At 33.7% G+C, this 19,487-nt stretch overlaps 1 protein-coding gene across 1 annotated transcript; it reads right to left on the bottom strand.

Moving 5' to 3' along the window:
• Positions 1 to 161: 161 nt before the first annotated feature.
• On the bottom strand, positions 162 to 15,087 carry LOC106666904 (maltase 1-like). The gene is made up of 10 exons (XM_014394439.2): positions 14,543 to 15,087; positions 10,194 to 10,370; positions 9,715 to 9,860; positions 8,360 to 8,485; positions 8,078 to 8,301; positions 7,854 to 8,007; positions 5,012 to 5,150; positions 4,806 to 4,950; positions 555 to 680; positions 162 to 485 (listed from the first exon to the last, which is right to left on the bottom strand). The coding sequence occupies exons 1-10, from the start codon at positions 14,931 to 14,933 to the stop codon at positions 389 to 391; spliced, it is 1,725 nt and encodes a 574-aa protein (XP_014249925.1). The 5' UTR covers positions 14,934 to 15,087; the 3' UTR covers positions 162 to 388.
• Positions 15,088 to 19,487: the final 4,400 nt, after the last annotated feature.

Genomic DNA, 19,487 nt, shown 5'->3' with positions numbered 1-19,487 from the left:
TTCCCTGTATCCTCACAACCCTATCCAACAGTGTAATTTATAGTTCATATGATCCATAATTGGTTAAAATAATAAATCAATTATTTACCTAAACGAATTTAAAAATTTTTGTAATCTGTTTTTAAATATATTATTATGGATGTGGATAAATTTTAACAGACTTTTTTAATGCAGTAACAACTTTTTTATTATTGTCACAAAGGGTAGTAAATACTAGTACAAGTTGTAAGTGTTGCAAAAATATAAAAATGCTTATAAACAAAGGAAACAAGCGATTTAAATAATAAAAAAGGTCAAATCAAGGAAAAGTCAAAAGCCAAGAAAAGGATAATCGAGGAGATCCAATCTGTCATTTGTGGAATTCACCACATTATTATCTACGCTTTGTTTAATTGCATTTAAAAAGTACGTATGAGTAAGGCGACATTGAAACATGGGTTACACTACCGTTCTTCTTGTCAGCAAATAAATCTGGGTTATTCCTCCTGAAAAGTTTAAAAAAATACATTTAAACTCATACGTTGCATGCCGATGAACTGAAATTTTGAATTTACTTGAAGTACGTGGAATATAAGATGGGAACAAAATTGTTCACATTTGGGTAGTTGGCAGACAGGGTGACACCCTCACCTTCGCCGATATCAGACAGGAAAACATAACCCTCTGATTTTTCATTCAACCTAGAAAAAAAAATTAAAGATATTCAGGAGGGAAAATCAAACATGTTTTTTTCTGTTGGCATTCTGTTCAATTATGGCATCAATCATCAGTAATAAATTACAAGAAATATTTGATAAGGCATTACTGAACTTTACTGATACATAATTTTATTTAATTATAATTATCTGATTTATTTGACCGAGAAGATTGCAAGTCAGATCTCAACTAAATAAACACTATATGAGCTAGTTATTCAGATATCATGAGATGCGGTTGGGTGTGATGTAGGTTTCAGAAAAACATTTTCTTTATCGTGCCAACGTTTCGATCTTTTATTGAGATCATCTTCAGGGCCTGGGATTTACAAACAATGTTTACATTTAACAAATACATTTAGGATGTGGATAAGTGAATTTATACAATGCAAAATATATTTTATATTCAAACAAAGTATTTCTACTCACTCAAAGTGTTTGTCTTCTGTGTAATTGTGCCATTCTTGCGTGTCTTGTCGAGAGTGCAGTGAGATTTTGCTATTTTGTGTTTATATACGTTGGATTTTGAAGGGGTGGGGAAGGATGTCGGTATAGAAAAGACATTTTTGTATAAGGCGTCGGCTTCTTTGAGGTGAAAAGAGCCGACAAAGGGGAACAATGTGTTGGTAATAGTTCAGCCATTATCCTTTCAGGATTATATAGAAAGGGAATAAATAGGAAAAGGAAAGCTAAATTGTTGGAAAATTAGACTATGTGAAAAGTATTTGATGTGTAGAATGTAATGTAATTATATATGTATGTTATCTATATTGTATTTGATTAATGATATTGGCGTAGCTGCGACTGAGTTTACATGTATCTGTTCTATAATTGATGCTGTGTTTATCTTTGTTGATATAAACCATTTCTAAAAAATTATGTTTATGTTTGTTTTGTTCTGTGTGTAATACTTCTGGATTTTTGAAGTTGAAATTGTGTTGGTGTTCAAGATGGTGAGTAGCGAGTGCTGTAGGATTTTGCAATCATAGATATGTTGCTTTACTCTCTTGTCCAGATATTGGGATGTAAGACCGATGTAAGTTGCCGGACAGTTTAAACAGTTGATCTTGTAGATTACGTCCGATTTATTTGTTATTGGTGTGGGATCTTTAACTTTGGAAAAAAGTGTTTGGATTGTTTTATAATTGTTGAAAGCTATTTTTACACACAACTGTTTGGTATAGCCACGGGTAGCAACCTAGGCCCGATACTGGTAGACATAATCATGACACATCTACTAAATACAGTCATACCACAACTTCCTTTCACATTACCCTTCCTCACTAAATACGTAGATGATATATTGACAGCAGTTCCCACAGATCAAATTCAAACTACATTAGATACATTTAATAGCTTTCACCCATGCCTACAATTCACACATGAAATCGAAAACAACAAAACTACCATTTTTAGATACACTTGTAATAAAACAACCAGATGGAACATTAATCACAGATCGGTACCAAAAACCAAGAAACACAGATCGTTACCTCAACTTTAAATCTCACCATCCTCTTCATACAATAATAAACACAGCCAAAGGGTTACTTCACAGAATGATTACCCTGAGCCATGAATCATTTCACCACAAGAACATAAAGATATACAAACAGATCCTCCATAACAATCTCTACCCTAAGCACATAATTAACAGAATAATCAACAACTACAACTACAACATGCAAGGATGGCACAATTACACAGAAGACAAACACTTTGAGTGAGTAGAAATACTTTGTTTGAATATAAAATATATTTTGCATTGTATAAAGTCTCTTTTCCACACCCTAAATGTATTTGTTAAATGTAAACATTGTTTGTAAATCCCAGGCCCTGAAGATGATCTCAATAAAAGATCAAAACGTTGGCACGATAAAGAAAATGTTTTTCTGAAACCTACATCACACCCGACCGCATCTCACGATATCTGAATAACTATCGATTAACGGTCACTAATCACTACACATACTATATGAGCTGTTATATTTGAAAATAGTATAAATCCATTTTTTTCATGTATCGAGATATTTAAGGGTTTGCATTGGTAGTAATATAGAAAATATTAGCAAACATTAATCAATTTGAGAGATATTTTTAACACTATACACCTTTTAAAGTTTATTGTGAAATTAAAATTACTCAAGCTTCTTTTTTTTTTTTTTTTTTTTTTTTTTTTTTTTTTTAAATATTCATGGGTCTTATTTCTATAATAAAAAGGAACTCAAATATTTCCACGAAAAATTTTATTACCCTTATTTACCAACATCACTATCAGACGAAATGGACATATATCATCTATTTTATAGGTATGAGAACTCATTATAACTGTATGAAATATTATTTATCTTGAACTATGATTTTCTTGGTTAATAACAATTATATTTAAATAAAACGCTACAATCTATTAGTATAAGAGATGCAAACCGAATAGTAAGGCTTGTGAAATAAAAATGAACAAAATCACTTGAAATTACTTCTCACCACTTCAACAGAACAATAATACCGTTATCTTGTTAACAATGTTTTTAGGAAACTAGAACTATCTAAGTAATATTTTCTAAAGCGCAATGCGCACTGAAGCCATAATAATCAATAATATTTGCAATAAAGAAGTTGTTTTAATTATGATGATTAGTAATGGACTACTGGATTTTATAATTACTAGTAATGGACTTATTCCACTTTAATATATATATATATATTTTTTTTGCTATTACATTTTCTAGCTAAAGTTTTTTTTTTGTTTACTTTATCTAAAAAAAATCGTCCTCCAGTGAATGTATGATTATAAATATGGAGAGGTGTCCATATCTTACTAAACTTACCATTAACTCATTTTACTAAAAATGGACTGACACCACTTTCAAAAAAGAACAGCTCATATTTGGATGGAAACAATTATACTTAACATTGTACAGATGTTTATTAAAAAACATCATTATAAAATAATACTTATTGAGTAGTAAAATAATTCTGTAGCGTTTTTTTTTTTTTTTTCCAATTAGGTAAATTCAATTGAAATTTCAGGTATGTGAAAAACAAACTTAACAAAAAAATATACTAACCATTTTGTTCCTCTACCTACTGCATTGTAAGTGTAATTTTGGATTTCCGTTTTCCCAGAACATGGGTTTTTGAGTTATTAAACTCCTCGATGTGTTTTCTTCAGTCCTCAAGTAAAAGTTTTCCTATTATGGTTTTGCAGAACCAGGAATAAGAGAAAATCTGAAGGGGCAATGTCAGGTGAATACAGTGGGTGGATCCCAGCCAAGTTCCAACAACCATGGGGACTAGGGTTATCTAGGTGTAAAAAAAATCCCCTAGCTATTAGCCGATGCTGGTCAGTTTTAGTTAATCACTTCAATTGTACGCAGTACACACTGGGTTTGGTTGGGCGGAAGAAGCTTATAACAATGCGCTTTTCTTCTTTGTCTAAATGCAGCTTTTGGAGTTGTTAACTGTGGTGCTGTTTTCCCCAGGCTTTTCCTCTCTGAATTTTCATAAAGGAGCCACTTTTCATCCCCCAGTTATCGATCTTTTTAGAAACACTCTTATGTGTTATGGGTGTCTCTGTGATGTGGGTTATTTTTAACAAAAGTTTGAATATGGTCATTATTGATGGTTGAGGGATGATCAGAGCACTCTGCATATTCTAAATCAAAATTTCTGTTGTGGTATTCTTTCCAGGAGCCAGGAAGCAATATGTGAGTCTAAGGAATCTTGGTACAAGCCAAATCAATTCTTATTACCTAAAATACTAGCTATATGCATAAAAGAGAAATTATGAAGAGCAGGGGGAAGAGAGAGAAAAGCCTCAACTTTGTTGGGACCAGGTGCAGCAGGATTGGACGTGGGTTGGTTTCTTGACTCTTGATATCAGTGCCCTCTGATCCTTCAGGAGCTCTGATTGTGGAAAAAAGGCAGGTTTATCACTATTCTTCCTCTCCGCCCTTATATTTGGGCCTATTTTTTTATTCAAAACACAACAGGGATAAAATTGAATTATTGAAAAACGCTACTGACTTATTTTACAAGCCAATATATCAATAATCATTAACTATGTTTAACTTATTAAATCTTTCTTTTGTTGAAAAGCCCTTTTTTTACCTTGCTAAAAGAAGAAGGTTCTCCGTATATCCAAGTTTTGTTTTATACTCTGTCGGTGTTAACGACTTCTTAACGTTTATCATCTCTTTATAATATTCTAATAAATCCACTTTCATAACTGTTTCATTATGTTCAGCCGAAGAGGCTAAAAGCATATAAAATTAATAATACAATTGAGTCAATAATAATATACTGTTGATATTTACCTTCTTCATTAACAGAGAGGGATGTGAGATTTTTTAGATTTAACTCCCTTCCGTTATTGAGCATCGTCGACCCAGGAAGAAGCAACATTAATGCATCCATAGCAAACGCTTCTTCTTCACCCAATCCATCGATTTCCCACTGAAAGAGGTTACAGTTTTTATCCAATTTAGATACTTCAAATTGCCTTTAAAGAACCAACACCCATAGATTAACAAATGACAAATTGATTTTTTTCTGTTATTATTAACTTACAAGGAGGAGGCTACATAGGATCAACAATTTCATTGAAACTCTTTTTGGTGATATTAGATCAAAAAATATTAAGAAGAAAATAAATTGTATTCTGTTCAATCTATTCAACCTGTATGCAGAACACATCGCACAACGAGCTGGGCTTGAGGAATCCAAGGGTGGAGTTAAAACAGCTGGAAGAAACATTAACACTCTTCGATATGCATATTATACCTGATGGCTGAAAGCGAGTAGTTGAGGGGCTTTATGACAACAGTGAAAGAATAAAGCACCAAAGCTGGGTTGTAGTTAGACCTCAAAAAACAAAGATGAAGGCATTAATAACTGGCAAATAGAGGGAGAAAAATGGAGGCAGTGATACACTGTATTTTTAGGTGCGAAGATTACTGCACACGTGGCAGATCCAGGAAATCAGATGATTTCTTCGGAGTACAGTGATGGCAAATCTTGATAGAATAGTTAAGAGCACAGACAATACACTGACAACGAAGGTCCGGATAGTTGAAGTAATAGTATTCCCAGCTGGACCATAAGAAAGGCTGAGCGAAGGAAGATAGATGCTTCTGAACTGTGGTGTTGGAGGCAAAACTCTGATAGTGCCTTATACAGTAAAAAGATCAAACCAAGAAATGAAGCCAGAATTCTCACTTGAAGAAATTAAAGTACATAGAAAATTGAAGTACTTTGGCCACATAATGAGAAGACAGGATAAACTGGAGAAGAAGCTGAGATGCTAGGGAAAGTAGAATGCTAAAGGAGTAAGATGAATGATATTCTGGAGGTGATGGACTCAACAGTGGGAAAACTGGGGATTGTGCTGGCCAACAGAAGCCTTGGCATGGGCTGGTTGGTCCTTAAAGTCACAAAGTGTCAGAAGAGACAAAACGAATAAACAACATGAGGAGAGAGGGGCCGTTGGTGGCCACAACGGTTTAGGCATTGACACGGCGCTCTCATCACTGTAAGGTAAAGGTCTCAGGTTCAAATCCAGCGGCCCTGCATTCGAATCCGACATACTTACAAATTTTTTTTTTTTTTTTCAAAAACACCGTTAATATAAGGTTGATATAACCTCTGCTGTTGCGAACCCTCATTAAAAAAAAAATCCACATAACAAATGCAACAATTTAATAAAAAATTTATGGTACATTTAATTTAAGCAAAACGTATTGCTCTCAAATTGAAGCAATGGACCAGAAATTGGCATCATTGAAGCCCTCTTTGATCAATCCGACAAGCCCAATTCTGTTACGCGAAAACTGTCATATCTTGGTAAAGAGGTTCTGCCTCATTGGCCAGACTTTCATATACAAACTACCATTTTTTCAGACACCTGGGCAACGTTTTACAACATAAAAAATTTATTGTTCAAAAGTCAATAGAAAATGCTTTTACATAATTTGTTCATAATAAAGACTCAAAATTCTATTTAGAAGTTGCCATCATGTTGGGAGAAGTGTATTGAAAGTGATGGAGGGTATTTTAATTAATAAGAAATGTTTATTTTATAACCATAAACCTTATTTTCCAGACAACCCAACATAAATAAAGATTTAAAAGTAATAGCATAGAAATAAATGAAACATACTAAATTACATAAGAGTGGGAAAAAGTAAAAATACCGAAGAACAGTAAATACATGTAGTGGGAGAGGGAATTCCAGAGGTTGAACCGACTTAAAGCAGTGGATTTGTATGATAGGGTAGAGATTAGAAGGGAGGAAACGAGTGTGGAGACTGTGTACAGAAAGCTTAAATGTTAACAGATTATAAATATAGGAAGTGGAAAGAGAAGACATTGTTTCATAGAAGAAGGAGCCAAGAAAGTATAGCCTCCGATAGGAAGGGGTACAGCCATTTCAATCCTAAATATGAACAGAAGAAAGCAGTTCACGATTCTCTTGAGTTTGTTAACAAGCTCGCCGGTGAGTCCACCATAGACCAACCCCCATAATCGAAATAATTCAGAATCGCAAGAGAAGAGACCAGGAGGTTATGGGTGTAGGTTGGGAAGAGGCTTGCATGACGGGATTAGCGGAGGGTGAAAAAGCAGTGATGGGAGATTTGGGGCATACGAGTTTCCAGTGTAGGGTTTGATCAAGGACAATCCGTCAGTATTTCACAGATGAAAGGTTAGTTATTTCATTTGGCTGTCGTTATTTAGTCGGTTGGTTGTTGACACGATTGATTTTGCAACATGACACTGCTCAAAGACATGTTACTGTGCCAGTCAAAGACTACTTTGCAACATTCAAATTACCCTATCCCACCCACCGTATTCTCCAAACCGACTATCACTTGTTTCGACCAATGACACAAAGCCTGTTTGAGCAGAGTTCATGATGAATGATTCTTTCATTCTAAAGACCAGTTGTTACCTCAAAGTGGAATTTGAATGATGCTGTAAAATGATGGAAAAAGTAGGTGACTAGCGATGGACAATGCTTTGAATAATGTAAATTGTTACCATTTTTGCAAAAAACAAAAACAAATCTTTTGAAACTTATTTGTACCACCAATATTTTATTGCAAAATATTGAAACCAATGTTACCAACTTCACATTAATGAACTAAAATTAAATCGACTTACCAACCAAGTCTTATTTTGTCTTTCAAGGTTGTGGTTGATGTAATTTTGCAAATGCTGAATTATTTCTACAGGCTCTGATGAACCAGTGAATGGTAAATAAGCAAGATCAACATTTGCGTCATTATTCTCCATTACACCAGTTGCAGATACTAATCTAAAATATAAAAAAATTGACAAAATTAATGTAAATCACTGTGCGATGTGTACACACATAAAAAATGTACCCGGAAGCGTTTCTAATAGTTTCACTCCACTCTTTAAGACATTCGATACTTTCATCAAGATATGTCGTCTTTAAGTGTGTCCAAAATAAATAATCATCATGTATTTTATTCTGTACAGTATGATCTATATATTCATCTTCTAATTGTTCATCTTCAAACAGATATTCGACTTTGTCAACATGAATTCCATCAAATCCAACATCCAACCAATTCTTGAAAACATCCTAAAGAAAAAAATCTTAAGACCTTAGGAGTACAGCATAAAAACAAACAAACGAATACCTTGAAATAATTAACAACATCTTTGTTACGGAAATTCAAATCTGGTTGTGTCTCCTTGAACTGGTGTAAATAAAATAATTGTCTTTCATTGTTCCACGTCCATGCCTTGCCGCCAGTTACACTCAACTAAAAAAAATATCATTTAAAACACATGAAATGTTCTTTTTAACTTATTCGCATTACAAATGCATTTTTTTATGGCCTACTAGTTGCTAGGCTATTGCCGGCACCTAGCGTTTTCTCTACCTCACATTTTTTCATTGATAAAATTTGGCTCTCCAGTATGAGGGAGGTCCTGGCGATCTTACATTTTTGAGGACCTTCTGGGACTTTATCATTTTTAATTGGCCCTTCCACATGTGGTGAAAACACTATGCAACCCATGTGCACTCATATTGTACATACATTGTGGGCGAACTTAAGTTCGGCAGGCCTCAGGGTACTGAATATTCCATTGAGGATGCTAATGAATACATTCAAACCGACTAGAAACTTTCATATTAAATTATAAATTTTAGAGGCACCGGGGTTTTACACCGATGTCTTGTCCAAAACGCTCTAAAAATTTATATAAAAAACTAACCTAGGTTGGTTGGTCCATGGGTTATTGCCTATTCTGTCACAGACTCACCCCCACATACAAGATAATAAACACATTTATACAAATGTACAGATAAAATTTAGAAAGGCATTGGGGTATTTGATATTCCGCCAGTCCCTCTCCCTTTTGCTCTGAACACAATTAACCTTAAAAAACTAACCTAATTTGGTACGTCTGTGGGGTACTTTATACTCTACCACACACTCATTCACTCATGCTAATAAATACAACCATCCAGTACAATAAAATAACTTAGTTTGGTGGGTCTGTGGGGTACTTCATATTCCATCACAAACCCACCCAGCCCATTCACTCCACCAATTATGCTAACAAATACATTCGTTCTATATGGGAAAACCGTGTGTGGAAAGCCATCAAATATGACCCATAAGCCTTTAATCACTTCAGATCCTTATCAAATTTTTACTTCCATCAACTGGGTTTTAGAATATCTTTGATACTACTGTTTTACAGTGGGCTTCTCCATGCCCTTTTTTTAAATTAAAAGATGCCCATGCATTAACCTTGTGTGGCCAATTAGTAATCAGGACATCACTAGCATTTGCACATGGCCCAGTTTGACCCACAGACCTATCTTTTAACGTGTCGGTCATTACAGCTCAGTGGTTTTGCCAACCTACCCAATATAAAGGTTTAAATAATTTTTGGCCGGGCAGAGGAGTCTACAGATCTAATTTGGTAGCTCACTCAACTGTTTTGATAAATAGTAATGTATCTTTGAATAAATGCTTACCCAGTTGTTTGGTGGATCATCAGAAGTCTTCCCTTCTTTCCACACGTAATAATCATTAAATGGTGGAATATTGGACACGGACTTGTTGAACCATTCATGATGAATACTCGAAAAATTAGGCACTACTTTCAAAAATGTGTGCATACCTGGAAATGAAACAAATTAAACATAATCTATTCGCAATCTTCGAAAAACAATTATTTATGTATTTTATGTAGCAGATAAAGATATCAGAAAAAACATGTCATATTTATTAAAGATTTAGACTTATCTTTTGTCTATTAATTAAAGAAATATTGAAATTTACAATTTAAAAAAAAATACTCGATATTTTCTCTATTGACACACTTCATTTTTTTTCTATTTTTCATTTTTTAAAATCACTTTTTTGTTAGGGATGATAATAATTTCAATTGTCTCAGAGTAACAATTTCTCCACAGACAACATATAAAACAAAAATTACTAGACAAAATTCTACCTTTTTCCTTCAACATGGTCAAGAGGTTTTTAAGCTGGTCGAGTGTGCCAAGCTCCGGATGGAGTTGTTTGAAGTCGACAACATGATCAAGCCCTTCTTCAGACGATTTCATGAGCGAGTTAAATAGAACCGATGTAACGCCAAGCTCCTCCAAATAATGAACTTTATTTTCAAATGCTGAAAAAGAAAAAAACAATTTTAAAAATCCTCCACCGTGACATATATCTAGATCTAATGTGTAACCCCTATACGATACACCTTGGAAATTGCACTTTTTTCTATAATATTTAACTACTTTCCTCGCTGCCACTTCACACACCTCTTTTAGTGTGAGAATTGCCTTACCGAACTAGCTGAAGATGTAACCCAGCTAACGCTTCACATCACAAAGAGTTGTCGATGTCTCTGGTTCCTCCTGACAAAGTCTCTGCTTTTCCCATCTTTAGGTGGTGGTTAAAAGTGGCCAGTTTATAATTCTAATATGTCTATAATTTTTTGCAAATCCTGCCTGAGATATGATCAAAGCTGAGAAAGAGGTTCTTTGCCTTCCTTTTTGAGACATTTATAAATCTCTTAGCTCGCTTGGCGCTTTTGTCCAGTGATTGAGTTTTTATTTCTCAAGCCATTTTTCCGACTTAAGCATATACTCCGTTGCACTAGTTGTGGGTCAGGTTCTATGTGTGAAAAGGCCTTTTTTTGGCCAGTTGGTTTCCTTCTATACCTTTATCCCGGAATCCACTTTATAGAAATCTTGTTGTGTTTGCCTAAAGCCACTAGGCAATTTAGGCACTCCCAAACAAATTTGGAGTTGAAACCATACACGTTAAGCGCCTTTATAGCTGCCTGAGAATATATAAATCTGTGCCCAGTTGTATTACATGGACCTCAGTTTGGAAAATTGTTGAGGTTAGTCTAAGGTGTTTGCTAGTGTATAGTTCAGCCCTTTAACCCCTACACCTACTCCTTGTTCCATCTTTGATCAATCTGTGTACCATATTCCCTATTATCTATGTCCACTTGGAAGGGTATGATAAATTTGAATTTTTCTTCTTTTCAAATTTTGTCAGGTTTTACCATTATAGCCATTTCATTTATTTTAATTATCTCCAGAATTTTGTCATGGCTACTCCTTAGGCTTTATTTCCTTGTATCTCAGTCTCTTAGTATCTCCTCTCAAGTCACCTTTTGTACATAAATATGGAAGGGTGGAAGGTTGAGTGCAGTTTCCAAAGCCCAACAATGCAAAAAACTTCATTCTTCCAAACAATCTATAAGCGTAAAAAAATTTTTAGCCTTCAAAAATGTCAGTTTTCGTATTTCAATGTAACACTTAATTATTTTCTGACAAATAATTACATGAAACAAATTGTTGAAAAAAATTCCAAGAACCAAGTGTATGATAATTTTTAATTATTTAAATTAATTTACTGTATTGACAACAGCTATTTCACCAAATCACCTCTCTGAAAGTTTTCACTAGTCCAAATTGGAAATACTAAACGGTCGGATGAGAAAAAAGAAAGAATCGGCAACTGAAACTGCCAGTTAAAGCTTCAAAAAATAAAATCATTAGAAAGAATGTTTATTTTTCATTGTCATTTGTTTGAAAGCACAATCGAATGAGATTTGTCAATAACATCGTTCGAAATTCTTGAACATGAGGCTTTTATTTTGTAGCAAATAGTCCAAGTTACAAATTATACAATTCAAAGATAACCAATTACTGATGTAAGATCTGGTCATTTCGGCCCATACAACAGGAATTTGTTTTAACGTGTATCATTCATTATTCCAAAGTTTAAAACTAATGTTTTATCTTATTTATTTATTTTTTAAGTGATAAACTGATAATGAATCACATTCAGAAACAGTTCTATAAATCATACAAACGCAGCGTAAGCAATTCTGTGGGAAAAAATTATCTATAATAATTCCACGACCTGCTCTAATCTAAAGATAATGCACATTTTAAAACATCAAAAACAGAATATTATGATACATAGTTAACTATCGCCTTGGGAAAAAAGCGAGATTAGTGGCTAAAATTGGTTTTAATTTTGGGACACCAAAGGCCTGACAGGGTCTTTGGTTTGAATCTAGTGTTTTAATTAATGATTATTTGGAGATAGTGAGGTGCGGTTAGGTGTGACGTAGGTTTTAGAAAAACATTTTCTTTATCATGCGAACGTTTCGATCTTTATTGACATCATCTTCAGGGCCTAGGGTTTTTAAACATTGTTTAAATTTTACTAATACATGTAGGATGTGAAAAAATGAATTGATACAATTCTAGAAAATTTTAGATTAAAAAAAGAAATTAGAAAATTAAGAATTAAAAGGCCCTGAAGATGATCTCAATAAAGATAGAAACATTGGCAAGATAAAGATAACGTTTTTCTAAAACCTACGTCACACCAGACCGCATCTCAGTACTCCAAATAATCATTGGCTAATGGTCACTAAACACCACACATTTTTACAATTAATTTTTTGTTTAACATCCATCACTCCAGAGGTTTGACCAGCGCATACCTCTGCTTATGGTCAAAATAGCCTTATTAATTTCAGATGAACTCTTTTTCAGATCAAATTAAGCCTTTTTAATTTCAAGCAAGCACTATTTCACTTCAAATCAACCGTTTTTTAACATCAATTAGCCTTTTTAATTTCTTAACTTAAAATAAATAATTTTATCTCAACTAAAACCTTAATTAATTGAAAGATATTAATTGATCAAGCGGACCACAAAAATTAGTGAATTTCAAAATAACCTTTTTTACATTTCAAATTAACCCTTTTTAGCATCAAATTAATCCTTTTAACGTAAAATTAATGTTGTTTATTTCAAATTAACCCTTTTTAACATTAACCTTTTTTAAATTTCAAATTAACCCTTTTTAACATTAACCTTTTTAATTTCAAATTAAGTTTTTTTGAGAATTTCAAATTAACCTTTTTTGACATAAAATTAACCCTTTTTAAGGCTTTTTTACTTTCAAATTAACTTTTTTTAATTTCAAATTAACCTTTTTTTTAATTCAAAAGAACCCTACTTCACCATCAAATTAGGCCTTTTTAATTTCAAATTAACCCTTTTTAACTTGAAATTAACTATTTTGACTTGAAATTAACCCTTTTAAATTTCAAGTTAACATATTTTAACTTCAAATTAATCCTTTTTAGCATCAGACTAACCTTGCCTATTTCAAATTAAGCTTTTTTAAAATTTCAAATGACCCCTTTTTAATTTCAAATTAACCCTTTCTAACTTGAAACTAACCCTTTTGGCTTGAAATTAACCCTTTTTTACTTCAAATTAGATTGACCACCAGCCAAACAGCCCGTCAGCTATTCAAACAATAAACTGACTAGTCAATAAACCAACCAAACAATTACACATTCAGCAATTCAGCTAAACAAAAGATCAAAAGTCACCCAAACTGTGAACAAGAACCATCCTTTGCAAAAAGTGAAACAATTCACACTGACATTCAGCTAATAAACTTTGCACACATAAAGAGAGACAGTAAATCAACCAAAAAAGCAACGAATTCACCAACCAGACAGACAGTCAGTCATCCAACCAGAGAGGCATTTGACCAACCATCAGACAGACTATCAGACCGAACTAGTCAGCCAATCAAATAAATGTATGTACTAACAAATCAGCTAATAAACAATCAATAGTCAGATGCCAGTGAACAAGCAAACAGACCAGGCAATCCAATTATGATTTTTATCAAATTACTCGCGTCATTTATATGTGATTAGTGGAGTAATATAAATATAAGTAAATAGGGCACTTTCAAGTTTTTTTGTTTTTTTTCTAGAACATGTATAATTGGGTATTAATTCAAAACTACAGTAGTTCCATTTTGGTTATTCTTGTTGATAAAAAAGGGAATGAAGAGGGTAAAATAAAAATAAACGTGTTCCAACTGTATAGTTTGGTACATATATTTGTTACAACAGGTGGGTCCGCATATGTTCGCCGTTTTCATCACAAGTGATCTTTCAAGAGAGAAGTTTAAAATAAATCACGATCGCCATATCTGCCGGGTGCCGGATTGATGAAATGATTACACCAATTGAAAAATTGAGACATATGGGTTTTATAGTGCTAAATAAATAAATATTTCTTTTATCGGAACAATGTAGCGTCTTTCTTTCCCCCAATTTGGTTGAAGTCTTTTGAATTGTGGTACAAATTGAAGGAAGTGTTATTAAAGGGGCGGAAAGAGTCATCAAAGAGTAGACCTCGGATCATTTTAGCATTGGTTTTATATTGTAATCGTGTAGAATATCAAATAAAAATTTTAATAATTTAAAAAATGTTTTGTCGGGCTCACCTTTGATCGGGTTTTCCTTTTGGTCGTAATAGTCTCCCAGGTCGACCTGGTAGAGTGCCTGGTCGCCTAGGGGCTCCTGGACAGGCGGAGAACACTTGGGGGCGAAGAAGATGATTGCGACTGCCCCGGCGAGCATCCCGAGCCACATGAGCCAGAACAAGGCGAACAGGAACCAACGCAGCTTCACCCAAAACGGGTCGTTGGCGAATTTCATCAGCTCCTCCTTGCCCATGCCGACGAAAGCCTGGCTCACTTCGGCGATGCTGATGACCGTGTCCCCGTTGTTTTGGGGCCCTTCCTGGAGGAGGATGTCTATTTTGGCGTTGGACTGGTCAACCAGCATCTCAGATGCCTCCTTGTCGTCGGGAGAGAGCTTCGAGTTGGCCTCCATAGAAACGGGTTTGCGGAGTTGCGAAATAGAAGCGTCAAACGAGTTTAAAACACGGACGTATATGCTTACGACGTGACCAAGTAAGGAGAACTGTTACTGAAGACTGAACCAACGTCGTTTGGCGACGTCCGACGATAACCTGAACTGAACGTCGAATGGCCGCCGGCTGGTCGTTCACAGACGAACCGCCTTAACTGAACGAACGAACCGATCCCACATTTATTTATTTATTTTAATTTTTAAATGTACAAATAGGGCTTTAAGCTCCCTTACATGTACTTATATTAGAAATAAATTAAGTTTTTTAAACAAAAAATAATAACAGAAATAATAATAATAATCGCTAGTGACACTAACTTTTTCATCTCAACCAAGACCTTACAAAAAAGAATAATTATTTGAAATAATTAATATGGTCAAATTAGCCCACTAAACATAAATGGATTAATATAATAACAATAAAACATATAATAAACAATAATGACAATAATATATTTTTAAATTATTTATAATCGAATGATGAAAATATATATATATTATACATATATGAAAATATAATACATTATGAAAGAAAAGCAGAAAGAGAAAAAAAGAAACGGGAAAAAGAAACGGAGATGACATGTTTTTAAAAACTCATATAGACCTGAAACCAGCCAGCGAAGAGGCAGAATGTACTTCCCGTGGAACCAAATTCCACTCTTGGCCCGGCAATTCTGAAGGATAAGGCTAAACGTTTAGAGGAGTACTGAAGGCTTGGGATATGATTGGTGCATTTGGATAAGGAATGAGGAAAGATAATTGATAAATACTGAGGGCATTCATTAATATAGGATGAAATATGATGCCTTGTTTTAAGACCATAACAGTATATAATGCAGGAATGGTAAGTAATTTGAAGGCGATGAGCAGATTGAGAGTCTAATGAAAGTGAAAAAATAGCACTACAGTAAGAGAATTATTAGGGATTTAATAAGAAGAACTCTAGTTTTTTGTGGAGTGAAAAAGCTAAAGCATCAAAGATAATAGAAGCTTGAGTAGATAGCTGCTTGAGCACCGAGCCATATTTAATATTCCGAAAACCTAGTCAACAACAGGACCTTGAGGGCAGCCCTTCCATTCTGATCTTGTTATTATCAGCCAGAGTTGCTGTCCTATGTTAAAAGAAACTTACGTATTTTTTCTTCTCTTTTGAACTTCTTTTGAAGTTTTCTTCAATTAACTTGCTAACGTGTGGTATTTAGTGACTTAATTAATGATTGTTTACAGATCGTGACATGGGGTCTGATGTAATGTAGGTTTAAAAAAACATTTTCTTTTCGTGCCAATGTTTGGATTGTTATTGAGTTCATCTTCAGGGACGGAGATTTATAAACGTTGTTTAAATTATACAAATAAAAGTAAGATGTGTAAATGAATTTATAAAATTATGTACACAATATAGAAATTTTAGGTTTAATTCTCACTGATGATGATCTTGCTCTTTTGATCTCAATGATCTTCTAATCTCGCTTGCTTAATAATAATTGCAAATAATTGCTCTTCTTACTTCATCCAAAGTGAACAGCCTTCAACCTGTTCATCTCCTGTAAAATTTCTTTTCTCTTATTTTTTATGATAAGCATTTTCTTCAATAGAAGAATTTATCCATAACTGTTTCAATGGTATCTTTAAACTCACATGTATAACTTACATCCAGTTTCTTAACTGTGGATACAACTAAATTGTTTTTAACTTACCTGTAGATGGTTTGTACACCAAGTTCCAGGGATTTTGACCATCTACAGAATTGCAATAATTTTTTCCAACATTCTATTTAAGCTTTCATTATCATCTCACCATATTATTTCTTTTCATCAATTCATTCTTAATGTCATCATCATCCTGCTACTTCCTCGCATTCTGGTAATTCACTTCTTTTCTTTTATCTGTAAGTTCTTTATTCCGCCAACATACTATTTATCAGCTCCCACTCTATTATTATTTTTTTGGAATTGATTTATTGCATGCTTTTCCTGTAGCTTTGTTAAACTTGAAACGTACTAGGATAGGGTATAGGGATAAAAGAGGTGACCACAAGGCCTTCTGCACCTCAACAAGAGTGGATCTATTGTGCTCCTGGTTTTTTCTCTTTTTTTTTACAATTCACTGGCCAGCTTCGGGGTGTTAATCACATCCATAGCCTTGCCAGCGGCTCTTTAGTTAGGATCTTGCTTGTGGTTTTTCCTCTCCTTGTTGCAAAAATCTGCACTTACAAAGACCTTCACAAAAACATAAAATGCGTTCGGCAGTCTTCTCCTTTTCTTGCCAGTATCTGCACAGTGTTTCTTCTGTCTGAACTCCTCTCTGGTGCATGTGCCTTCTTAGATGACAGTGCCCTGTCAGGAGTCGCCAGAATCCTGGTTCTGTTGTGGTTACCTTACAGTAATTCTCTTGTAAGTTTTGCGAATGACCCTTTTATGAATTTCTTCACATGTCTCATGATTGGAGTATTATTCCACCAAACTTCCAGAAATCTCTTGGTGTCATAACAGTATCTAATAAATGAATAATAAGCAAATGAAGGCAATGAGCAGATTGAGAATCAAAAGAAAGTGAAAAAATAGCACTTCAATAAGAAGAATAAGGTATTTTTAGGGATTTAATAAAGAGAACTCATAGTTTTCTGTGGAGTGAAACAGTTAAGGTGTCAAAGAGAATGCAGGCTTGAGTAGACTTTTTAAACAATAGAGCACACATGGTCATGCCATGTAAGCTTGGAATTAAAGATAACGCCAAAATTTTTAACTTTAAGACAAATATTAATAGGGGAGCCATTGATTTGAGGAGGGATATCGGTATTAATAGGTTTATTGGAAATTAATAAGAACTGTGATTTGTTAGTATTTAAAAGAATGCTATTATTACTTGACCATTGGTTGAGAATGAAGATCTTGGTTGAACAGAGATAACTTCATTGCTTGTAGGACGTACATTGAATGTCATCAGCATAAATAGGAAATTGGGAGAAATTAAGAACTAATGGAAGTTCATTTATAAACAAGGAAAAGATTAAATGTCTAAGAATAGAGCCTTGGAATACACCGCTGAAATTGAGAGAAAATAGGAGATGGAATTTAAAGCTATCATGCAAAGCTATATCAACTATCATGAGTTCTATCAGACAGATATATGAGATTACAAGCAGAAGAAGAAAAACCCAAAAGATTCAAAGTCAATTTCAAATTAAGCATGATTTACAGAACCAAACGCATTGGAAAAACCAAGTAGAACAATAACAGTACACTTATTATCATTAATGCCTAGGCAAGTACCAACTGAGATTTTGAGAAGCGCTGTCTCACAACTATGACTTCACAATAGCTCAAGTGGTAGAGCAGCGGAGTATTTAGCCGAATGTCGTGGGTTCGAATCCCGCTCTTGACACTGATTTTTTTAATCTCAACCAAAAAACCTTACATAAAAAGAATAATTATAATTAAAATTGAATAATTTCAAGAACTATATTATTCTTTAATGATTATATATATTTTATATATATTTTTGTTATATTTTCATTTATAAATGTTTATCTTAATTGTTTTAATTAATTACACTTTAATCTAAGGTCTTGGTTGAGAATAAAGTATAATTAATTAAAATAATACGATGATAATAATAAAAAATATAATAATTATGACTACTAAGTAGATATATGGTATAATATTTTCAATCTCATTTACATACTATATATATATTTATAAAGTATGTTCCTACAAAATTCCACAAATCCCTTTCAGCACATCCAAATCCATTACTCAGTCATCATAAGAACATCCCGTACGATTCCCATTACTGGATGATTCTTTGTGTTCCAGTGCTAGATTAGTATTTATCTATATAGTTTTTTTTTCTTGTTGAATTACCAGATTTTGTGTTAATTTATTTTTACATTTGTACATATCAACTGTTTTATTTGTTGCATATTCGAATAAATGGTGTTGTAAGAAAGAAAAATTATATGAGTAAAAAAATTAATTTCACTAATTTCGTGGTCCGCTTGACCAATTGACAGATAAAAAATTCAATGGTACGAGCAGGATTCGAACCCACGATCTTCGGCTAGATACGCCACTGCTCTGCCACTTGAGCTATCGCGACCTCGACCCACTCGGACACTAACTTCCCATCTCAACCCCACCTTTTGAATTTTCCCTCCTTTTTGCCATTTTTTATCTCAACTAAAAACCTTAATTAATTGTAATATATTAATTGGTCGTGGACCACGAAATTAGTGAATTTAATGATTTAAAATGAAATATACTTCACTAAAGCTCTCTGTGGCCATTTCATTTGTTGTCGAGAATCCAATCCAATTACACGACATTTGAAAAAATTCGACTTTTTTATTTCGACTAAAAACCTTAATTAATTGTAAAGAAATTAATCACAAACAAGACTGGTTTGATAGATATTGCGCAATATTCACATTCAAGACTTTTTGGAGCCCTTAAACACATTTAGAAAAACGTGTTCTCCAACTAGTTCTATATTTAAAGGCGGCTTGTGATTATAAAA

The sequence above is a fragment of the Cimex lectularius genome, unplaced genomic scaffold, assembly GCF_000648675.2.
Source record: "Cimex lectularius strain Harlan isolate CLEC.00 unplaced genomic scaffold, Clec_2.1 scaffold115, whole genome shotgun sequence".
Taxonomy (NCBI): Eukaryota; Metazoa; Arthropoda; class Insecta; order Hemiptera; family Cimicidae; genus Cimex; species Cimex lectularius.
This window is presented reverse-complemented; position numbering and strand designations above follow the sequence as displayed.